The 23,781-nt window shown below is 36.2% G+C and overlaps 3 protein-coding genes, 2 long non-coding RNA genes and 2 other non-coding genes across 7 annotated transcripts; 2 read left to right on the plus strand and 5 right to left on the minus strand.

Annotated features, from left to right (window-relative positions):
• Nucleotides 1-3,084: 3,084 nt before the first annotated feature.
• LOC133706802 (uncharacterized) lies at nucleotides 3,085-4,541 on the minus strand. The gene is made up of 3 exons (XR_009844726.1): nucleotides 4,458-4,541; nucleotides 4,298-4,369; nucleotides 3,085-4,190 (listed from the first exon to the last, which is right to left on the minus strand). It is a non-coding gene; the product is annotated as an uncharacterized LOC133706802 (long non-coding RNA).
• Nucleotides 4,542-5,171: 630 nt separating this feature from the next.
• On the minus strand, nucleotides 5,172-6,402 carry LOC133743077 (uncharacterized). Its single transcript, XR_009862925.1, has 4 exons — nucleotides 6,180-6,402; nucleotides 5,947-6,074; nucleotides 5,469-5,549; nucleotides 5,172-5,241 (listed from the first exon to the last, which is right to left on the minus strand). It is a non-coding gene; the product is annotated as an uncharacterized LOC133743077 (long non-coding RNA).
• Nucleotides 6,403-8,758: 2,356 nt separating this feature from the next.
• Nucleotides 8,759-15,703, plus strand: LOC133745125 (serine/threonine-protein kinase BSK7). The gene is made up of 11 exons (XM_062173118.1): nucleotides 8,759-9,072; nucleotides 9,719-9,927; nucleotides 10,017-10,234; nucleotides 10,908-11,043; nucleotides 11,624-11,757; nucleotides 11,865-11,970; nucleotides 12,569-12,654; nucleotides 13,031-13,219; nucleotides 13,560-13,715; nucleotides 14,455-14,568; nucleotides 14,889-15,703. Exons 2-11 carry the CDS (start codon nucleotides 9,846-9,848, stop codon nucleotides 15,132-15,134), a joined length of 1,467 nt encoding a protein of 488 aa, XP_062029102.1. The 5' UTR covers nucleotides 8,759-9,072; nucleotides 9,719-9,845; the 3' UTR covers nucleotides 15,135-15,703.
• Nucleotides 15,704-16,366: 663 nt separating this feature from the next.
• On the minus strand, nucleotides 16,367-17,542 carry LOC133744888 (uncharacterized). Its single transcript, XM_062172917.1, has one exon. It carries the CDS (start codon nucleotides 17,540-17,542, stop codon nucleotides 16,367-16,369), a length of 1,176 nt encoding a protein of 391 aa, XP_062028901.1.
• A 518-nt stretch (nucleotides 17,543-18,060) lies between these two features.
• TRNAC-GCA (transfer RNA cysteine (anticodon GCA)) lies at nucleotides 18,061-18,132 on the minus strand. Its single transcript has one exon. It is a non-coding gene; the product is annotated as a tRNA-Cys (tRNA).
• A 1,415-nt stretch (nucleotides 18,133-19,547) lies between these two features.
• Nucleotides 19,548-19,620, plus strand: TRNAF-GAA (transfer RNA phenylalanine (anticodon GAA)). Its single transcript has one exon. It is a non-coding gene; the product is annotated as a tRNA-Phe (tRNA).
• A 126-nt stretch (nucleotides 19,621-19,746) lies between these two features.
• Nucleotides 19,747-22,495, minus strand: LOC133742566 (tubulin beta chain-like). The gene is made up of 3 exons (XM_062170249.1): nucleotides 21,947-22,495; nucleotides 21,001-21,270; nucleotides 19,747-20,636 (listed from the first exon to the last, which is right to left on the minus strand). The coding sequence occupies exons 1-3, from the start codon at nucleotides 22,338-22,340 to the stop codon at nucleotides 19,966-19,968; spliced, it is 1,335 nt and encodes a 444-aa protein (XP_062026233.1). The 5' UTR covers nucleotides 22,341-22,495; the 3' UTR covers nucleotides 19,747-19,965.
• Nucleotides 22,496-23,781: the final 1,286 nt, after the last annotated feature.

Genomic DNA, 23,781 nt, shown 5'->3' on the forward strand with positions numbered 1-23,781 from the left:
TCACCATCAAGCCCAGGTTTAGGAATACGCAGTGATCTGTAGTTCCACTACAGACTACCATAGGATCTAGAGTATCCAGATTGTCTCAGCCTGAACCCTAAACTACCAGCAAGATTAGACATGAGAGATTAATTGAAACCCCTATGCATACAATCGACGAGAATCGGTCGTAGAACCTATCACTCTGCACATGACCTACTTGAGGGAGGGTGACGTCAAGAGCAAAGGATGGTGGTGTTGATAAGCAGCAACCTTGAAGCTTAGCAATTGCATGATAAAAGTGATGAAATCCTAGCCTAAAATGGCTAGGGTTTGTTGAGAGCGCTGCTTTCTAACTATAAAGTTTGAAGAGATCAAGATTGCTCCATTATCATAAAACAGTTGTTCAAATGTTGCTAATTTAAATTAATGATGCTTCTGTTTTTTATTTTTAAAACTTATGGCTTATCAACAAATGTAACTTTATTTGTTTTTTTTTAAATACATTTGTCATACAGTCATCAACTCAACTTATTTGGAAAAAGTATCTTACTCTTTGTTGTTATAATATCGATTTAGTGCATATAGGTGTTTATTGTCCAAATATCCTTATTCTCCATAATTCCGCGAGCAATACCATAAAAGGGGGGAAATGGCAATTCAAACTCGTTATCGTTGGATAATGGTTTGGCCAAAATCGGTTATCTCAATTTCAATAATAAAAAAATTGACTAATATGTAATTAGTGTTTCCTATATTAAATTAGGGTGGATCTCCTCTCATTGAAAATTGACAACTACCTTAAATCGACCGAATTGCACGTTAATTTTGGTTAGGCCAAAATCGGTTATCTCAATTTCAACTCTAATTTTTTTTTTTAATGAAGGGCTGGTGCAGCTGCCCTCAAGCCTTGATTAATGAAACTATCGAATACAAGGGGGGGACATTGAGCCTAAACCCCTTATTACAATAAGCAACTAGAGTATGTCCCGAAATAATATCAGGAATCTCTACACAATACTTGTATTCTAACAAGCACCAACTATTAAAGAGCGCCCTACTGGCAGCTCCATTTGCTTTTAAATAGCAGTGACATAACGGAAAGATAACTCGATATGTAACACGATTACAACGTAGCATAATTGCCAGCTTTAGCACAGCTTTCCTACTATGTTTCCGTCAGATGATAAATTAATTTTTAAAACATTTGTGCTTTTGGAACGCGTCGCACGCGCCTGAGAGACCAATAGTAGGTTTTCACCCCTGTCCGGCGGCGTGCCTCTACGCTGTCGTCGGACGGGCCATTGCCGGGCTCCGAGTGAGTTTGGTGTGAGGCTGGGTCTCTCCATCAACGTTCTCGTTCCAATGGGAGAGGCTACGGTGGAGGTCAGGGAGGTGAAGGAGGGGAAAATCGCGACTGTTAGTTTCTGGTTCTCCCTTCGCTGGCCAACTCGACGGATTCGATCTCGGACTTGGAGGCAACCTGGCGGTGAGGCCTCCAGCGCGGCGTGGCTGGGGGCTACTCGGAGCGATCCGATCTGGTTAGGATCATCTGATCCCGATCTGGGTTGGTTTGGTTCCACACGGCTTCTCTATGGTGCGACGAAGGTGGTTTTTTTGCAGGGTTTGTGTTCGATCTGGGATGACAGGTCTCCTAGGCGCGACGACGGATCGCTGGCGGCGATCTAGCGAAGGCGGCGGGGCGGCTCTGTGCAGGGTCCGGCGGCGGTGGCTGTTGTGGGGTTGGGCCAAGCCCAGCTGGTAGTCTGTGGGTTTCCTGTTCCCTCTATTGTTGCTTGGGCTTGGGTCCTTCTTTTGGGCCCGACCTTAGTTAGTTATGTTATTTCCAGTTTTATTTACTGCAGTTTATTTTGGTCGCGCCTTTGGTGTGAAATAAGGGTCTACACTTGTTGTGTAGGACTGGTAGGGCCTTGTGCCAGGATATGCACTCCATGTGCCTTATATGCTCTAGGTTGGCAGCGTATTAGTTGCTTTGTCAAATGGTCGCACTATGCCAATAACATCATCAGACCATGACCGTCGTCTGATATGTAAAAAATCTGTCGTCTAGTAAGCTGATATCTGATTGACGTTCAGACGACGGGTAAAGTCCGACGTCAGAAATTCACTCAGACGACATACACCTAAAACAAATCTGTCGTCTGAATGTGCTTAAATATGCACAAATTGTAAGTATATGTGGTTAGATATGAAATAGAACGATAGTCAAATGTTGTTGTTGTCAAACTCTAGCAACAGACTTTACAAAAAATCTATTGTCTGTTTTAATGTGAGACGACAATAAAATGTCGTCTGATGTGTAGAATTTTAAAGTTTCTTTGTTACATCTGTCGTTTGAAATGATTTTACACAACAATAATCTGTTGTGTGAATAACACTATGACTATAAACTCTTATCTTAGTCTGTGGATTCTGGTTGTTTCAAACAACAGAATTTTGCTTGAATTCTGTTGTTGGATGTTCAGTTGTTTTCCTTTTTATGTTGTGTGATTTGGTTTACAACCACAAAATTTGGCTTCAATGTGCTGTTCTTTTCTTAATAAAGCAACATACATTCTAAAACCTGGAAACCACAGTAATGTAGCATACATTCATCAGAACCTGAAAATATAAACCAAAATATACCATTCATATAGAAAGTGGAAATCACTTTGTACCATATATTCATCAAAAACCTAGAAACCACTAACAACATATCCATTGATAAACACTACAAAAACTGTACTACCACTTCAAGCAGCCACCAAACTACATCAATTGTTCCAAATATTCAACAAAGTAAAATCGATCTAGCCTGAAGTAGCCTCTTTAACGAATCCATGAAGTGAATGGTTTCTTCATCCAGATTCACAACAGCCAACGTCCAATGACCACTGTTCACAATAGAAATAAGTCTAGCTCTCATTCAACTGGTTGAGACAAAGCATAATGATATGTCTTATGTCTTCTTCTCTGAACTTTATCATCAACACTCTGCCTTTTGAACACATGCAACAGTTTGAAATATGTTTATAGCTACTATAAGATTGTATAGCTACTATAAGATTGCAAGGTGAAGATAATAATAATTGCCTACTAATATTCTAAACTTAAAAGTACTGTTAAAAGATAAAATGACATTTTCACAATTCATCTTCCCTCAATCCATATGAATGAGTAGAGGCAAGCCAGACGACAGGTAATGCAGAATATGCAACTCAAATGTAAATGATATAGAAAAAAAAAATTATAAAACATGTGGATCAATTTATAAATATTTGAGCTTTAGAATGCAAATGTGAACAGCTCAAATCTAAAATCACATATATCGAATAACTGTTACCAAAATATTAAAACTGAACTAGGCACAGAAAGAATGCAAATGTCTGCTTGCATTAGCTAGTAAATATAGACACAAGTATATGTTAGAATATGATGATGGTTCAGATGTTAAAAATGCATACCAACTCTGAGACTTCTTCCTCTCAGGTTTACCAACCCTGCATTAAACATACCCAGAATTTAGAACTTCTAGCTTAGAAGCCATAATTGAGGAGATTTAAGAAAATGAGAAAGTACCAACATTGCTTTGTTAAAATAAATATTAGAAAATGACTGAGGAGGTATCACTTACTTGTACAACACTTTTATTGTTAAGAATAGCTGGTTTCTTCAATGTATAGAACTCCTACAATTCAAAGCACAAAAGGAACAAAAGATTGACCAACTATGCTGATCGGCTTCAATGGTCAATAGCCGATCAGCATAATCATCATGAAATTCTTAATACAAACACTAAAAACAGTCCAACTATTAACAATTATCATTGCTTAATTATATATACCAACAGTAAACTTCATTCTAATACATAAAAATAAAAAATTAGCACAAGTACAAGTAATTAATCACCTGTAAAGCTTAGAGATGTTGCTGCACCTTTGGCCAACGTCCTTAATATGGTCTTTTCGAGGTCAGAATTAGACACGTACATGCAATACTCCTGTGAGATTGTTTGTACTAATAATGTTGTAGACACCAGAGCCAACTAATCAGTTGGTAGTTGCTTATTCAACTACTTAATACTTCAAATAAAAACAAAAAAAGTAAAACAAATTGTGGTTGAAAAGAAGGAGCTTACAGATTCTGCAAGTTAACCAACTTCCCAAGGTCAGGAGGAACAGTTCTAGAAAAACATGTTAGTCTCAAGGTTCCTGAAAACATATTCTCCTTTTCATCAAAGCAGGCTAAATCAAACAAAAATTAAACTTGATTTAACAAACACATTGAAGAATTAGATGGAGATAGAGGTAGAGCATACAAGTATTTTAGAGTGCTAATGTTTCCCAAGAAGGCAGGGATTGGTCCAGTTAAGTTGTTCACGTTAAAGGACCTGCAGTTTACTTCAGTTGGTCCATATTTTCTTTCTCTAAGTCAAAAACAATAGAACAAAATGCATAATAACATATCCGAGTACTCACATGTGTTACCAGTAGAGGACATTTCACCAAAAGGATGGAAAAGACTGTTAATTTCTGAGTGTAAAACGAGGACCACATTCCTGAGTGTATAAGATGGGAAAGACTATGTTAAGATCTACAATTATGATACAATAAAGAATAAAGACATAAACATAAACTGCATGCTATGGTAGATGTGGCAATACCCTGCCTTCCTATGTCACATCAGTGGACCAAAAAGAAACATAATTTAGTCAGGGCCCTAGTATAAGAGGATTTGAGTCATTATGATTTCATGGATCCTCCTGCTCCTGAGACAATGATGGATGCACTAGAGGTTTTGTATTTTTTGGGAGCCCTTGATGAAGATGGTAACTTGACCAAGGTGGGGGAGATTATGAGTGAATTCTCTACATGACTGAGGACAGTACCTGACAGGGAAAGAGAAACAAGTGGTACATTTGCATCCCTCAAATTCTCTGGATCACAAACTGGAGTTTCTGATCTACAACAAGTATGTCTTGACAAGCAGAAGTTTTATCCAAATAGTGACAGAGATAAGTGGTGAATGGCTAATCGAATACAACATCTGAACCCTCCATATATAATCACAAATTATCATAACTTCAGAAGACACCATGTATGTAAAAAATTTAGTACTGAAATGCAACAGATATGTAACAAGAGTTGATGATTTATTATCAGTCTCATTGAATTGAATTATGTTGACGAGTACCAAAACTTGAATCTTCATATATGTATAAATGCCACCCTCAATGAGCAACTTCTTTTGTTGCCATAGAACCTGCACATAAAAGATTTGTTGCACTATTAGAATGATGAGCAAGTATACCATCAGGTCCACAACAAAATAAAATTGCTCCAATGAAACAGAGGAAATCCAGTAAAAAATTAACAGAAGCTTCAGCAAGATGAACAATAATAACTCCAATTGTTACAGCCAAAGTAATCATGAAATCAGCTAAAAGCAAAATATGATCTGCAACCTTCAAACGAGATAAGGATTGTAACCTTCCAATATGATGACCAACGCATGTTGTAAAGTTTTTTAATACAAGCTCAGGCTCATGACTGGTTTGGATTTCCATGATTCTGCATGCGCACCAAATAAAGAAACAGCAAAAAAAAAAAAAAAAAATTGATAGTTAACACACACCTTATATTAGTTCTCCACAGATAAAAAATTAATACTTTATTCTCTTGGACTCTTTCAGATACAATTGTAATCCAACTAGAACACTATAAGGGCCAAAGATAGATAAACTAGACTCTAAGAGATCAGCTAGCTGAATCTTCATATCATATCAGAAGACGTGGATCTAATTGCGCAAGAGGAGAATATAATCTAGTGGTAGAATAAAAGCCACAGAGAAAAATAATAGCATATCCTTATCTAAATCCAAAATGGCAAATCAGAAATTCAAAAGATTTCCAGATCCGAATACTAAACATGTATATCAACAGAGGTGAGATCTAACAAGTTACAAACCTTAAGCAAATCAACCGGTGGTGCATGATACGGAGATAGAAACTGATGTTGGCTTCTGGCTAGGAGGTGCCCAGAGATCAGCTCTCCAATTGAATCAGTTCAAATTTTTCGTTCAGTTCCTAAATCAACTGAATCAGAAACAGTACGAAATGAACTATTAGACCTAGCCAAAGCAAGAACAATTAGTTGTAAAGATCTGGAATGAAATTGAAGAAACTAAGATCGAAAGTTACCGGAGGCGAGAATGGTCCTCAATCTTCAATCTAGGTTGATTGAGCGAAATTAGGTCAAGGAGAGCTGAAGGAGAGGAAATCAATTTGTTTTTTTGTTCTGTTGTAATGAGCAAGCCAAGAGGGAGTTCGATATGGGTGAAAAGGGAATCTGAAAATTGAAGAGGGAATAAGAAAATTGGATGAGGAGGGAATCTGAAAATTGGGGAGCGAAACCATTCTTTTGAGTTTTTGATAGATTTATCGGGGAGAGAGAAATCTTTAAAATTTGGCACTATATCTCATTATCTCTTCACGTTGTGCCAAAAAAATTTGGTACTTAAAAGGTCAATTCATCTCCTTTGATGAGACGACAGATAAATGTTGTCTAAATACTAACAAAAAAAACAGATATAACCCAAACCGAAATCAAATTTATCTCCTTTGATTAGACGACAGATAACTGTTGTATGAAGATAAACCTAACTCTCAAAACTAACTTACCATGGTATGTTGCTATATTCAGACAACAGTTTTTGCACTGTCTGTCGTTAAAATATATCAGACGACAGAAAACAACCAGTCTGTCGTCTGAGCTCTGTCGTCTGATGAGGTTATTGGCATAGTGTCGCTACCGTCTAGTGGCAGGATGAAATTTCAACTCTAATTTAATTTTTCAAAGTTTGCAGAAGATATAAAAGATGGTCTTCTCATAGCCTAACTGAAATTGTAGGAAATTGGAAACTACCCAAGAAAAGCTACAACGAAATATACAAAGTAGGAACTTTTGACTTCAAAACTTTATATTCGATTAAGACTCAAGAACAAACAATTGAAGTAGGTTCTGACCATCAAACTATTCAAATGTTAACTCTAAAAACTTTAGCAGAACACAAAAAGAAAGACTACACGTATTTGCATATAGGTGCAGTACAAGTAGGAATTCAACCCTTTTACAAAAATGGTCTCAAAGCCTCTGTTTTTGTTGCACTACGTGATTGTAGGCATATAAACTTTGAAGATTCCATTACAGGATTAGTTGAGTCAAGTCTTTGTCATGGACCAATTCACTTTGAATGTTTTCCAAACTTTCCTGTGTCCCTTAGTGAAACTAGTACACGTACACAAGACAATTAGAAAATCTAATATCACTCTAACTTCGCAAGTCGATGTTGTCACTTTAGTTACAATAGTGTAGCTATAATTACACTAACAACAAACTCAGTGACACTTAAACTAAGTGAGTAATTGTTTTACTGATCTTCTTTTTTGTACTACATGTTTTGTATAAAAGATAGCATTTTACTTTTTAAGCAATGTTGATATACAATTTTATAATCTTATAAATTAAGTGAGATGTGAGAGTGGCAAGACACCCTCCATTGTTTTTTTTTGTTATACAAATGTTTGATTACTTCAATATCTTTCACTTATTGCTAAATAAATCTCTTATGTAAAAAAAAAGAATAACTCTTTGTCAAATGTTACACAACTTCTAGATATACGCTGATACTCAATACTCTATGCAAACATAATTTAATATTGATATAAGAGATCTTGAAGTAAGACATTCGGGATGGAAAGTGGTGAACATGCCAACCACCCAAATGCCAGAGGGGAAAGCAAAAGTTTACAACTACAAAAGCGAACAATCATGAATGTACTAAACTTTTGTTATACCATTAGACAAGTTAAATTATACATATTTTGAACTATCTTTACACAAATGAGCAGGTAAATATATAACTAATGTATAATCCATATATATATATATGTATATATAATGTAATAACAAGTTATTTCTAAATATTTACAAGATTTGTCTTCCTAAACTGCATTGGACACTATATAAACTTTTTTTTTTTTTTTTTGATCAAAGACACTATATAAACTTGAATAACAAAAATAATATGATAAAACAAATATACAAATATTGCAAAAGAAAAATAGACGATAATGTTCTTGCACATGTAAATATAAGCATGCGTTATGCAGAAATAATTTCAAAAAGAATACAATAAAATAGAAAGATAGATAACGCGGAGAGACTAAATTATAGGCGAGAATGTTTTGTTCCGGAATCATATAAATGAAGCAAACATTTCAAGTAGATTCCATTTAAATTTCACGAAATAAATGACTCCCACTCTATAAAAAAAAATAATAAAAACAACTTTAAGTAAAAGTAATTATCTTGATAATGAAATAAACGTGCTAACCCCTTGTCATCATTTTTCATGCCATTTGAGCTATAGTTCATAAAAAAATTTGACCTTTGTACTATTACTACTTCATTTCGGGGCCTAACAACTATGAAGATTATTGTTCTAGAAAAAAATATATTGTTCTTTATTTTTTAAGATAGTGGGTTTCCATCTAATTTTTTTTTTTTTTTTTTTTTGTGGGGAAGGTTTGTCCTTTAGAGCTCTGGCTGGGGGCAATTGATTATGGGGGCTTTTGGGTGTGGGAAAATCAGAAAAAAGGGGTCATGTCGGTGGAAATACAGAAATGTAAGGACTAATCCCACACGCCCACAACAATACCCACCGATAAAAACTTGAATATATTTAAATTTCAAAAAAAAAAAAAATTAAAACTTTTTATTATAATATATAGAATTCTCATCTAAATCTCAAAGCTCAGCAATTTCAGTCATCACCAGCAGAGAAAGGCAAAGCACCGAAGCGACAGCGAAGAAGACGAGGACGATTCTTGGATTCAAACTCCTTCAAACTCTCAATGTCCAAAGTCTGAACTCACATTTTTATTATTTATATATTTTATTTTTTCCAAATTCAGGAAAAAAAAGGCAAAAATAGAAATAAAATAAACCTGAGAAGAAGAAACGAAAACAAAATCGTTCATTGCCTTTGACCCAATCGTGAAGGTCATTTCTTTGCTTCGCTCATTCCTTCAGGTAATGAAAGCTTTCATCTTTAACCATGTTTTTTTTTGAGTTTTTTGGGTTTCATTTTGGGGTTATGTGAGTTTTCTTCTGTAGTAGCATAGTGTGGTTTGGTTGGGTTGATCTTTGATTTGAGCTAAAGGGTCTCTGTTTTGCGTGATTTTGGGAAGTGGGTAAGTGCGTTTGTGCGTAAAGGAAGGAGCTTTTTTGGTGTTTGAGGGAGTTGGGATTTTGGGTGAGTTACTATTTGTGGACTCAATTTGACTTGGAGCTTGGATCATAGTGAGATTGGAGAGTTTGGAGAGGTGTGGTTTTGTTTTAGCTGAATGCTGAGTGTTTGGAGATTTGTTGATTGTTCATGGCTAGCTTCATTGTGCTTATTCGGGTGTTGAGCACTAGTGTGAGGAATAAAGTGTCCCTTGACTTGAATCCTTGAAATTTGGATTTGTTTTTGACCTGTGATTGCATCTTTTGCTTTCTGCGGAAAGGAACATTGGAAAGAAGCTGTTTTTGTCACAAAAAGATTTCCTTTTTTTTTTTTTTTTGGTGGAGAATTATTAAAGGTAGTTTCATATAATGGAGAGAATGAGCTGGACTTTGATGGGTATTTTGAGGTTTTCCATCTGATTGTAGATTCTGGGTGATGAATGTTTTACAGGTATTGCGAAGTGGAAGAGCCTAATGGGTTGGCACTGAGGTGGATGAGGGTTTTGAGTTTGCAAACTATTGGAAAGATTTGAAGCTTAGAGAATTTTTAGTGTTTGCTGTTGGATTCTGGTGTTGGGATGGGGTGTGGGTGTTCGAAGCTCTATGCGTGTTGTGGAGGTCCAGAAGATAATGTACCAGTTCCTGAGCCCCAGACTGTGGGTAAGTGAACCCTTGAAGTGGCTTTTCTTTTCACATTATTGCTCCTTTTAGAGTGTTTGCAAATGTCTTAGTTTGTTGTTCTTTTGTAGAAAATGAGGAAGGAAATGAACTTGATTTGCCTGCATTTCATGAATACACAATTGAGCAACTTAGGACAGCGACATCAGGGTTTGCTGTTGAGAATATAGTTTCTGAACATGGGGAGAAAGCCCCTAATGTTGTTTACAAGGGGAAGCTTGACAATCAAAGAAGGATTGCTGTCAAAAGATTCAATAGATCAGCTTGGCCCGATTCTCGTCAATTTTTGGTAAGCATGCTTTGATTCTTGATTATTCTGATCTCACTATTTCTCAACCTGAAATTTTATTTCATTGATCCACATTCACATTTTCTCACGTTGATGTTTTTTGTTGTTGCCTATTGAAAATACCCATAATTTTTCTTTTGAGAAACAAGATTTTATTAAAAAAGAGAAACTCATTATGTAGTGACTATAGATGTTTTAACCAATTGATGATGCTGATTGCTAAATAACTTAAAAAGAAAAATTCTAATTCTTAGGGCAGTAGGTAATACATCATTTCCCTCTCCATACAAAACTATCACTTAAACTATTGATAATTTGAGTTATTTCCCTCTCATACTACGAGAGGTTCAATTTTTTTAGAGCATGTCTAGAAATTGGATGCCCCACTGAGTTTAAGTAGTTCAATGATGTTTGCACCTACGCCATATATCTATTGAAATATATAGAAATATGCACGTTATCTGTAGTGTACTGTCTTGCAATATTCGAATCTGTTGATAGTAATAGAAATATGGGCATTATCTGGATTGTACTATCTTTCATTTGTTGCAATCTGTAGATAGTAATTAATGCATCACCTTCCCCCTTTCCCTTCTTTTTATTTTTATTTTTATATTTATATTTTATATTTTATTTAGTTTTTGCTCTCTGACCCTCACCTTTTCAATTTTAGGAAGAAGCAAGGTCTGTGGGGCAGCTCCGCAACATCCGATTAGCAAATTTACTTGGCTGTTGTTGCGAAGGTGATGAGAGGTTACTTGTTGCTGAATATATGCCCAACGATACATTGGCAAAGCATTTATTTCATTGTAAGTCCATTATCTTTTCTGTCTTCAGTTTTTGTTTCTAGTCTGATATGCTCTCAGTAGTGATGGAAAATTGTATATATATAAGTTTGAGTGTCTATGTTTCTCTATCAAGCAATTGTGTCTTGCTTTTATCTATGGTTAACATACCATTAAACATATAACCCTTTAATTATAATTCTGCACTATTGGAGCTTAAGGTATTTATAATCCTATTTAACAAAACATAAAAGATAAAATTAGTAGTAGTAGTTCAGTTGCTAAGATTTTCATGATCACTTCTGTTTTCAAGATGCAGTAGCTTCTTATTTGACAATATGTTTGGTCATATTTCCCATTCGATTATTTCTAAAAGCCTCTTATTATTTGTTCTTTGGAATATTATTGCGGGGTAGGCACAAAAGTAATATCTATCTTTTGACTTCTCTCCGGTTTCCACATTCAAGTGTAGTTTCCATTCAGTTGAAGAATTTATGACTATTTTTTCCTATCTTTGACATCTTTTCTGTATTCTGCGTTACCCCTATTTGGTTTTTATAAGACAAAACCGTTCAGTATTGAGTTTTATTCTGTATTCACTCAGGGGAAACCCAACCCATGAAGTGGGCAATGCGGTTACGGGTGGCTTTATATCTTGCACAGGCTCTTGAATATTGTACCAGTAGAGGACGTGCCCTTTATCACGATTTGAATGCTTATAGAATAGTTTTTGATGATGTAAGTACCTCTTCATTCTCTCTTATCTTCAAGCTAATGTTACAGTATAGTTTTTAGCTCTCTATTGTAGTTTAAGTCTGATATGAATTGTTCTTACCAAACCTCAGGAGGGAAACCCTAGACTTTCATGCTTTGGTATGATGAAAAACAGTAGAGATGGGAAAAGCTACAGCACAAATCTGGCATTTACTCCTCCCGAGTATCTAAGGACAGGTATATATATCTTTAGAATGTAATTTTTCTCAGCTTCAAGATGAACACACTGACAATTATTTATGTAGATATTTTTCTTTCTGAGAAGAAGGAACCTTTTAAAGACAAACAGTTAGCTTTTATGATGTGGGCCACCAGTTATTTTATAACTTCGCATAATTTTACATTGTTCCATGAAGTAGGCTAAATTATTCAGATATGCGTATATATGCTATTTGATAAGGGCAATTTTTTAGAACTCCAATCTCTTATTTCTTTATATACACTCGCACCTATGTCCACACATTTGTGCGTACCTGCCAACCTTGATTCTGTTTATGTTTCCATGGTAAAGGTGAAGGCATTATATGGTTTCCATCTTGTTTCACATACATGCATATATAATGTATTTTGTTGCTATTGGTTCTAATGTTGTCACTGAATCATTATCTGTGGCAGATATTTTATATTTATTTTTATTCTTATCTATATGTCTAATATAACATACTCAAGTGGCTTTTGAATCCTCACCACCAATGAATATTCTCTGTGAAGTCTAATTGTTGATGCTCTTTGGTTATTTTATCTTCTGAATATCATATATCTGATCTTTATGTAGGGAGAGTAACTGCAGAGAGTGTAATGTATAGCTTTGGCACCCTTTTGCTTGACCTTCTCAGTGGAAAACATATTCCTCCAAGCCATGTAAGTCTCCTTTGCAATAAGACGCTTTCAAGATGTCAAATTTATGCACCACTATGATGTTTCCTGTATTTATTCTATGAGTAGTTTTAGTACGTGCACCATACTTGAACTTTGATTAGGAGTAAGTATGATCAAGGAAGTAATATTCCATAAATCCTCAGTCTCTAAAATTATATTTATGAGTTGTTCGTGGAATGTTGTTTTCCATTATCGTGGTCATTGAACTCTTTTGAAGGTTGAGGGTTCCAGCATTCCTTATCGCTTAAAATGCATGTGCTCTATCATAAGAGTCCTTTTGGTGAAATTGTGGTTCTCATTTGAGCATTTAAGTTCTTGGTTTTATGGAAATTCACATCTAATTTGTGTAATGTTGTAGGCACTCGACCTTATTCGGGACAGGAATCTTCAGATGTTAACAGATTCTTGTTTGGAAGGCCAATTTACAAATGATGAGGGAACTGAGTTAGTACGTTTAGCTTCACGATGTTTGCAATATGAACCCAGAGAGCGTCCTAATCCAAAGTCATTAGTTGCTGCTTTGGTTCCTCTCCAGAAGGACACTGAGGTTGGTATTATTCTTTGTGGTTGGGTCTTCTCTTCCAATACGGTGGCACATATCAAATTTTGTGATTTTTTCACTATTTCAATTTCTCTTGGGTATGTGGGTTATACCACTACCATTAAGCAGGCTTTGAAAAATTTATGTGTTCCAGAAGCGTTGTACATCATTCTATTGTTTATGACTTTATGTACAGATTTTATGTGTTATTTTGTTATTATATTTTAATTATTAGTTTTTGCTTGTTACAATCAGCCTAAACATTAGATCATGTCATTGTGCTTCATCATGAAAAGTTGAACGGTACTTTGCTATCTAGATGAGCTTTAAGTAAATTTTTCTGCAGGTTCCTTCTCATGTATTGATGGGTATACCACATGGTGCAGCAGCTTTACCTAGTCTATCACCGCTTGGTGAAGCTTGTGTGAGGATGGATTTGACGGCCATCCATGAGATCTTAGAAAGTATTGGATATAAGGATGATGAAGGAGCAGCGACTGAGGTTCGTATCTGATATATTAATTTTGAGGATAGCTAAGTACTCTAATTAGTTATTTACGATAATTACCATTCTGCTTTTGATACTTCTCTCCATAATCAACTATACTAATCTTTCAGTTCTATTGTCTTTTATTTCTTTGTATTATGTCGATAGTTCCTTCTGATTTCCAATAGTGGTGCTCAATTTTGTTTTTGTTTTTGTTTTTATGTTTTTCATTTTTATTTTCTTTTAGTTAGTCTATTTAAATAAGATACAGAATTTATTTTGATGTATTGGCCTGACACATTTTGATCCTTCATCAGTACTTGTGCTCAGTGACATGAAGATGCATGTTTAGCCAGAAAAGGGGAAAAAAAAAACATGAAGTTGCTTTGAGATCTATATATGACTATACCCCCAAAATGACATAGTATCAACCAATTAGTTATGATATAACTTTTAGCTTTAATACTACGTTCACTGGTTCAAGTGGAATGTGCTTCTTGTTAAGTTGCAGTATGCACAATAATAGATTTGTGCGCTTCTTTTTTAAATCTTGTCTTCTCATCACATTTAAACCATGCAGCATTGTATTATGCTTGTCCAGACTGATGTATTATGCTTTTTGTGATTTTGTCATCTACTGGGTACATTTGTCTTGCAGTTACATATGCCATTGAACTTGTATCACACTACATTACTTGCTCAGTTATAGGTTGTGGTATGCAGTATGCTAATCAGGAGTTCTTCTATCTTTCAGCTTTCATTCCAGATGTGGACCAACCAAATGCAGGACACGTTGAACTCGAAGAAAAAGGGTGATGTTTCTTTCCGTCATAAAGATTTCAGAGCTGCAATTGATTGCTTCACTCAGGTTAGATTTTGTTAGCTGCCCTTCTTTATGAGTACATGTCCAGATTTGGCAATCAATTCTTGCACAAGTAAAGACTGAGTGCCATATAAAGTTTTCAAACTTGTATAAGTATGATAAGGCCTATAGTTGGGCTTATAAGTATGATAAGGCATGTAGTTGGGCCTGCCTGTACTTACCTTTTTAAATTGGCTGGTCCAAACTCAGGCTAAACCATTCCAATTCCGTTAACCCTTAGCCCAAAACCTAGCCCAATGTCCTCTCCCCATTTGAAAGGGAGTATATTTGCCATCAAGCTGACAGTTTGTTCATGTAACCTGCAGTTTATTGATGTTGGGACCATGGTTTCTCCGACAGTTTATGCACGCCGTAGTTTGTCTTATCTCATGAGTGAAATGCCACAGGAAGCCTTGAATGATGCGTCACAAGCCCAAGTGATTTCCCCTATTTGGCACATTGCATCCTATTTGCAAGCTGCAGCTCTTTTTTCACTTGGAAGGGATGATGAGGCACAAGTAGCCCTCAGAGAGGGTTCTGTACTTGAAACTAAAAGGAATGCAACAGCTTGAGAATTTAGTAGTGAAGATCAAACCTGAGTCTCTTTTCCTTTTATTGGACTCTCTTTTTCTGAAAGATGAGCAAGGGACTGCAGACACAGGGATCTCAATTTTTTGGTGACTTGATCAGAGACTCAAAAGTTAATCAGTCTTGAAGATAAGCCTCAGAGTTGAAGTAGATGTGATCCTTATCTTCTATTTGCGTGGCTGGTTCATTTGTTGTGATCTTGAAGCATTTTTTTGCAATACTATTGGATGGGTTGGTTTGGTCTCTTTGGTGTGGGAGTAACATGGACACTTACGTTGTTTACGACAGATGTGCCCTTCATTGTTGTTCATTTACCTGTTTCCAATACAACAATCTTGGGAAATTACTATGATGCATATGGAACATTATTTTTGTAAAGGGTTCAAACTGTTGTGGACGTTGTTGCATTGACAGGGTGAATAGAAAAAATTGCTATTACCATGGTTGTAATTTATGTACAGAGCCATTTGTCATGGTCACTCCTGTCGACATGACATCAGCTCCTTATGTTATGTTAGCGCTCATTAATAAAATTTGTTTCTTATTGTGGAAATCATGCCCGTGCTGCCGCACCAAGTGGTGTATATGAGTCTGTCTTCTAGATATGCAGGTAATTTGGGGTTGGCTGGAAAACATGTCATGGTTTTGATTCTCAATCATCTTAGAAAATCATGTAGAAACTGGAAACCATCTGGTTAAGGGGTCATTCAAAATGAATGTTAAACTTTTTCAATTTTGGATTGGACAGAAAGCTCAAAGCAAACAACGAATTTTTTTGCCGTGGAAAGGTGTGTTCATTCTTGAGAGGAAATAACCTATATTAAAATCAATGGGTGTTACAATCAGCAAGCATTACATCAAAAGAAAATCAGGACATGATTCCAAACAAGTTTTCGCAACTGTGTCAACGCATACTGAGCGCTACCGTATTTGCTTGGCGATAAGCAATAGGAGCCAGGGAAAGATTTCAAACATTCACTAATGCCAAGAAAAGAAGCATTACCAGTGTAGGTGTGTTGGTGCACTGTGTTTGCTCAGAGCAAGGAATCAATCTTATTAAAACTTACTGGACTGAGGGTTGAGCAAGAACTCACTCCACTGGTGGACCTTTCAATTGTAATTCGTAAGCCTATCTGCACTTCCTAGAGTGATGAAACTGAAAATCTTTGAGCATAATGGAAGACATAAGTCACCAAGGATTACTAAACTAACCTAGCTACCAAGGATTTGGTGTAAACCACACAATTTGATTCAACTCTCGGCTCAAATGATTTATAGGACAACTCAAGGGTTTGACGCTCCTCTTTGTCAGGGAAAACACCCCAAAGTCGACTATAGGTGATGTTTCAGTACTATGCCAATCAAAAGCAAAATAAATGCAATTTCTTTCAAGCGCCTTATCATTGGAGCCACTAAGACCTCTCTCGGAAGAGATGCATTTATTGTTAAGCATGCTCACAAACAATATCCGACTACCAAGGTCAACAATCTCCACCCAACGAGCACCACCACCACTATCACAGTGCTCCAACTTCAACACTTGAAATCCTTCAGTCACCTGGGCTAGAGCAGTGTTACGCAAAATAAGAAACAATTCATGTGATTCAAAATCCTTTACCAGGTACCAAGTCCGAAAGTACATCTTATAGTCAAGTTTTATCCCACCATCACTAGGGTAATGCATAACTACCCTTTCAGCTGTATAGCTAGGAACGCCCCCATTCAAATTGATGTCAAACACCATTAGAAATTCCAATGCACTGCTAGTTGCAGCATATAGTTTTCCCGCAACTATTTCTACATCTCGAAAATCGAGGGCATTCTCAGTTTCGGGTTCGAAAGCTTCGATGGGAGTCCATGATTGGTCGGTCGGCCTACAAAAAGCCAAACGGCCAGAAAGTAAATTAAGGCTCACCACATAACAGTGCTCTCTCCTTGTTGGTACCGAAGAGGCTACAACTTTCTCTTTCTCAATGCATTTTGATGAAGGAAGTATGACTCGAGCACCTGTAATCGGGTTCAAGAAGTAGCGGCTTTTCTTAACGTACTCGTGCATGATCAACCACCCCTCAATTGATCCAACACATCGTGGCTTAACGAGTGTCGAAATTTTCCGGTGGTCACTAAGAAGGAAACCGTCTTTGATGAAGAAGAGATGTTTGGAATCGAGTAAAAGCCATGGCAGAAGGTGATGAGGGGCAACAGAGCTGCTATCAATTATGTCTCGCCAGGTAGGGCATACGTCACGACACTGGATGTAATCTGGGCGAGGTAGGCGTTGCAGAACTAATCCCATGACATCATTTGGGATTTGCCTACTACTCCACATCTCATGATCGTCGTTGTGGCCAAAACAAGCAGTGAGCCGTGAGTATATTCTTGATATCACCATCTTTATCGGCATCATCTTCATCGGATCGATGCTTAAATTCTAGGGTTGTGGATATCCTAGGTTTCAAACCTTAGTTGAACGTGACGGCTATTGGATCAGTTCCAGGTTTTATGTATTTATAAAATTTGATGAAAGAGTTCTAGGGTTGTGGGGACTGTATCATCAAGAGTTTGAATCTAACACTAACTAGCATTTGGTTATTCTCTCCAACAAACTGTTGACTAGATGTTTAAAGTTTGAATCTCAGTATTCCAGTAATTAAAAAATAAATAAATCCAATGGTATGTAATTGGGAAAATTTCGCACAGAAGAAAAAAAAAAGAAAAAAAAGTTTTTTGTTGACTAGAGGTTTAAAGTTTGAATTTCAGTATTCCATTAATTAAAAAAAAAATTAAATCCAATGGTAATTGAGAAAATTTAGCTTAGAAGACTAAAATGAAGAAGAGAAAAAAAATCTGAAACGGGGTTAATAATAAACAAAATAAAGAAAAAGGAAAGAAACACAAACAAATGAAAAAAGGGCCCAACCGGGTTCGAACCGGTGACCTCTTGATCTGCAGTCAAATGCTCTACCACTGAGCTATGGACCCATTTGATAACTGTTACCACAGAACAGAAGGATATTTAAGAAGAATTATATTTAACAAATTATCAATGTACCTTATAAGCTATAACCACAAGTTTACCACAGGATTTAACAATAATTGCAATAAGATTGTACATTAATTGGTTGGTACAATTCGAGTTCATATTGAGCTAAGTTTGAGTTTAGCTAATTTGAACGTGCATGACTTGTAAATGAAAGAAGCCAAACTTGAGATTTGGTATGCTCCACGAGTAAGTTTGTAAGCTCTCGAGTCATGAGATTGCTCAAATTAGGATCAAACTGTGATTAATTACTTATGAAGCTTGGTTTGTTTGCTCAAGCACAGTTTATATGGCTAAATCAATTTCACTTTTATATTTCTTACAAAAATAATAATTGAAATAAAATATTTGTACGAATTCGGTAACTGAGTTGCTTACTCGATTTTTTAATTTTAAAATTTTTATGAAGTTTTCTATTTATTATCTCTATACTATTATTAAGAAAAGAGAGATTGCTCTACATAACTGATTTTTTTTACCAATTTGCCCCTTATATATTAAGATACTTTGAATCAGAAATAAGCAATACTGCAATAGGGATAGTAAAGTCAATTAACAAAATAAAAAATAAAAACAGAAATTCAATTATATGTAGTGGAGACGTGGTAGGAGTTTCCACAATTTTTAACTACCTACACCACACACACTGAAAAAAAAAAAAAAAAAAAAAAAAAAATCCCTCACACGCTGTGTGTAGGCCACTGCTAGTATTTTATTAAGAGAAGAAAATTTGTTAGTTAAAACCAAAAATTTCGACAGATATATACCTAAAAGATTAAAAAACTTTGAAAACTAATTAAATCAAAGGGGTAAATATGACAATTGTAAAATAAAATTTGATTAAGAAAAAATAAAAAAAATATCTCACAACTAAGTTTTCGCTCCCACTATTTTCTCTATACAATAATTGTTTTAATCCATTCATTTTGTTGTTTATTTTCTCAAAAAAAAAAAAGAAATTGCGGAGCATGTATACATGAAGGCTAGTATTAGTAAGGAGGAGCAATTCAAAGTTGGAATCTCATCCACTAGATAAAATGCTAGTTGACTAGATCGGAGAAGTTAACAATAATTAATTAGCCTTTCATTTAGAATTAACAATATATATAAAAAAATTCGTAATTTAGTCGCATCAAGCATAGCTTGTTGCTTAAAGGAGTCGAGTTCACTTTTTTAAAAAGGTAGCAAGCCAAGTTGTACACCGTATTACTCGATTCGTTCACTTAACAAGCCAGATGTAGGTTCAGACTTCAGACCACAAAATAATTATTGGTCATGTGTAAGTGTAACAAGCATCCTAGTATAGTATTAACTCATTTTACTAACAAATAAAATCGAACAGCAGAACATAACAACTGCGGGGATAGCTCAGTTGGGAGAGCGTCAGACTGAAGATCTGAAGGTCAGGTGTTCGATCCACCTTCACCGCATTAAGATGTTTTTACTTTTTGTTTTTTTTGTTTTTTTAATCCTTCCCCTTCCCCTTTCCCTTTCCCTTTCCCTTTGTCCATTACTCTTCCTATCTATCCATGAAATATTGCACATTACTTAAGAGGTAATCAGAATGACAAATTACATAAAATGCAACCATCATATATTCACAACATCACGATGACAACAAATCCCCATGAACAGTTTACAATAACCCCCCTTATTGATAAGCAAAATAATCAAGCACAATTGCATAAGCTCAAAATTAATTAAGCTCAATAGAGAGCCAATAACATTACATATATAGTTGATTTTTCTTCCCAACCCAAAACTTAGTTTTGTCCTCAGTTCTCCATCTCTTCCTCTTCATACTCTTCCTCATCATCTTGTGCCACAGCATCTTGATATTGTTGATACTCTGAGACCAAGTCATTCATGTTACTCTCAGCCTCAGTAAACTCCATTTCATCCATACCTTCTCCTGTGTACCAATGCAAGAAGGCCTTCCTCCTGAACATGACTGTGAATTGCTCTGAAACACGCCTAAACATCTCTTGAATCGAGGTCGAGTTCCCCATGAATGTGGAGGACATGGACAACCCGGTTGGAGCAATGTCACAAACACTTGATTTGACATTGTTTGGGATCCACTCCACAAAGTATGAGGAGTTCTTGTTCTGTATGTTGATCATTTGTTCATCAACTTCTTTTGTGCTCATCTTGCCACGGAACACGGCTGAGGCAGTGAGGTATCGGCCGTGGCGGGGGTCTGCGGCGCACATCATGTTCTTGGCGTCCCACATTTGTTGTGTGAGCTCAGGGATGGTGAGGGCACGGTAGAATTGGGAGCCGCGGGAGGTCAAGGGTGCAAAACCAACCATGAAGAAGTGGAGGCGTGGGAAGGGGATGAGATTCACGGCAAGTTTTCGGAGGTCAGAGTTGAGTTGTCCTGGGAAGCGGAGGCAGCATGTGACTCCACTCATGGTTGTGGAGATCAAATGGTTCAGATCACCAACTGTAAAAATGTAGGTTCAGATAGTAAAAACCCCATATGCATATGACAAGTTAATTACACTTAAAAAAAATTCATTGAAATGAAACTAGCTCTTAAATGCATCGTCACTATATTTAAATCTCTCTTGCGATCGACTACTCGTGCATCTAGTATATATGGTATGTTATGTTACTAGATTCATGCGTCCCATGCATGTAACTTATGGTTCAAATTGATAATTTAGTAACACAACATACATGGTAGTACTAGATGAGTTTTTTGACTATAACATGTCGAAGTGCTTACCGATAATTAAATATTTACAAAACTATATACCATGTATATCGGATGCAAGTTTTAGTAGGAAGCTGAAAATGCTACTTACAACTTGGATTTGTGAGCTTGAGAGTTCGGAAGCAGATATCATAGAGGGCTTCATTGTCGAGGACCATGCACTCATCTGCATTTTCCACTAATTGGTGAACAGAGAGGGTGGCATTGTAGGGTTCAACCACAGTATCTGAGACTTTAGGGGAAGGGAAGACTGAGAAAGTCATCATCATTCTATCAGGGTACTCTTCCCTGATCTTTGATATCAGTAGGGTTCCCATTCCTGACCCTGTTCCACCTCCAAGGGAATGACAAATCTGGAAGCCTGTAACAAAAACACTCCATTAATTGAATTGATATATTTCACATAAGTAGTACTCCTCATGTTTCATGTTGGATAGATCTCTATCATTGCATTTCAAAAATAGAACTTTTATAAAGAAGAAAAATGAAATGGACTTTAAAATGAATACTATCAATAATTCTATCATTGAAATAGTTTGATAACATAAGTTGTCGTTGAATCTGATTAAATGAAATGTAACAGTATTTCTCAAGTATGAAAGTTTGTGGTTCAACATTTTAGGGTTAGAATTGCTAGAGCAAAAATTTAGAAGTTAGTTCTCTAATTTGGAACCTCAAATCTGCGGGATACATGTTTAGGAATTAGGATAGAAGGGAAAAAAAAAAAAAAATGCTGATATCGAAGCATGGTGTCACTTTAGCCCAACAAGTTGAGCCCAATAGCTGCTGACCAGGTTGAATCTTACATCTTTTGTGCTTGTGCTTTTTCTATGGTTTTGGGCAGAGAATTAATACAAAAAAATGTCAACGCTAGACTAGTTTAATCCCATTTTGAACCTAGCAATATAATATGCGCAAAGGTCCCATTTTGAGTTCCTTCTTTACCAAGATATCAAAGCCATGGGATATTAGTCAGGTAAAAGGAGAGGAAATTAATCAGAAAAGCTTATATATGACAGATACAGGTTCAAGATTACCTTGTAGACAATCACAGTTCTCTGCCTCTTTACGAACCACATCAAGAACAGAATCGATCAGCTCAGCTCCTTCTGTGTAATGCCCTTTAGCCCAATTGTTCCCAGCTCCATTTTGGCCGAACACAAAGTTATCTGGCCTGAAAATGTTCCCATAAGGACCTGTCCTCAAGCTGTCCATTGTTCCTGGCTCAAGGTCCACCAACACAGCTCTAGGCACATATCGACCCCCATTAGCCTCATTGTAGTAGACATTGACCCTCTCAAGTTGAAGATGAGAATTCCCATTGTACTTTCCAGTTGGATCAATCCCATGCTCATCACACATTACCTCCCAAAACTTGCCTCCGATTTGGTTACCGCATTGCCCGGCTTGAATGTGCAAGATTTCTCTCATTTTCGACTATAGAAAACAAAGGCTTGGGAGGCTAAAGAGGAAGAGAAAGCAAGGAAGGATGAAAACTGTGAAATGGGGAATGGGGAATGCCCCTTTTTGTAGGTGTTAGGCTTTGTTTTGAAGCTTTCTTCTTCAAGTCGATCTGTGATATTTTGTGTGCTACCAATTGAAAATTATACAAAATTTCCATTTAATAATTTCATGTGGGTTTGTTCAGAGAGGCATGTCAAGCTCCCAACAAGAGTTGTGAGCTGGATAAAGGAAAGCGACAACAAGATTCATGCTTGCACCTCTGGCCACATTCAATCGATCTCAACTATATCAACCCCATCCCTTCTCCATTTCATTTCACTTCTGTCACAAACAAGATTCCAAAAACGCCCATTTTCTTAATTTGGTGGGTTTTGTTTGCTTCTCTCTAATTCGAGTAGTTATTTGCACATATTAGGGGGAGATCACTGTCTTTAATGTTGTGTATTCCTCTAACGAATGTGAAGTAGTATCCGAAAGAGAGATGTCATATTCGAAGCTACATGTGTTATGACAACAACAATACATACATTAATACGCGCATCTTCCTCTCAGGATGCATGCATGTTGGGTAAAATAAACATTATCTTGAGCTTCATAAATGATGATCGACAAATGCTTCCAAGAAAAATAAAATAAAAGGGACGCATTTTCGCCGACGAAATTATCATTGGCAAAAGACTCCCACCAAAAACAATAAAAAAAGGAGCATTGAACGCACATTCTCAATGAACATTTCAACACTAAAAATCTCTTACAAAATTGTTTGAGCTATATTTTGTACTTTAATATATCTTACATCCTTACAAAATATGCATTATTATGACTTTTGAGTGAATGTGAATAACTCTGTACTTTTTATGTCATCATGTCAGTATAAGTGAGTTAAAATCCCAGTATATATGCTTAGTATTATGGAAAGAATCCGCACCATATTAACCTTCATGTTATTTTCAGATCAAGATAGGTACCTTCTCCCATTGCATATCTTACACCATGTGTGCAATGTATCAGGGAGAGTAGGAAACTACAATTATTGGAGCCATGCATGGAAGATTCCTGTCAGTCTGTCCAACATTTTTGCCGATCTTTCTCCAACACCCCCACTAGGACTAGTTGCATTGGCTACTTGGAATCCAATGTTGATTGTTGATCTTTCTTACACTAAACCAACATATAATTTCTTAAGAAAATCCCATGTCCTTAAGAGTGTATAGGAATCCAATGAACACAAGGGATCCAATCTTCTCACTTTTTTCACACATCAAATTGAGATTTTTTTTGCCATACGTTATTCTTAATGATTCTAGATTATTTGAAATCAAGATTAGAAGAATAAGGTACACACCAACCATGATGCATGGGGTCTTCACATCTACCACTTAGTGAAAATATGTCTCACTCGCCAGAG

This window comes from Rosa rugosa, chromosome 4, assembly GCF_958449725.1.
Source record: "Rosa rugosa chromosome 4, drRosRugo1.1, whole genome shotgun sequence".
Taxonomy (NCBI): Eukaryota; Viridiplantae; Streptophyta; class Magnoliopsida; order Rosales; family Rosaceae; genus Rosa; species Rosa rugosa.

Excerpts from the sequence above, each read along its gene's own strand:
- LOC133745125 (XM_062173118.1), top strand. The coding sequence starts at position 9,846 with ATGGGGTGTGGGTGTTCGAAGCTCTATGCGTGTTGTGGAGGTCCAGAA. Across the intron at positions 9,928-10,016 it reads TCCTGAGCCCCAGACTGTGG|AAAATGAGGAAGGAAATGAA; the intron begins GTAAGTGAACCC and ends GTTCTTTTGTAG. Across the intron at positions 11,971-12,568 it reads TCCCGAGTATCTAAGGACAG|GGAGAGTAACTGCAGAGAGT; the intron begins GTATATATATCT and ends ATCTTTATGTAG.
- LOC133744888 (XM_062172917.1), bottom strand. The coding sequence starts at position 17,542 with ATGGTGATATCAAGAATATACTCACGGCTCACTGCTTGTTTTGGCCAC.
- LOC133742566 (XM_062170249.1), bottom strand. The coding sequence starts at position 22,340 with ATGAGAGAAATCTTGCACATTCAAGCCGGGCAATGCGGTAACCAAATC. Across the intron at positions 21,271-21,946 it reads GAACTGTGATTGTCTACAAG|GCTTCCAGATTTGTCATTCC; the intron begins GTAATCTTGAAC and ends TTTTTGTTACAG. Across the intron at positions 20,637-21,000 it reads CAAGCTCACAAATCCAAGTT|TTGGTGATCTGAACCATTTG; the intron begins GTAAGTAGCATT and ends ACATTTTTACAG.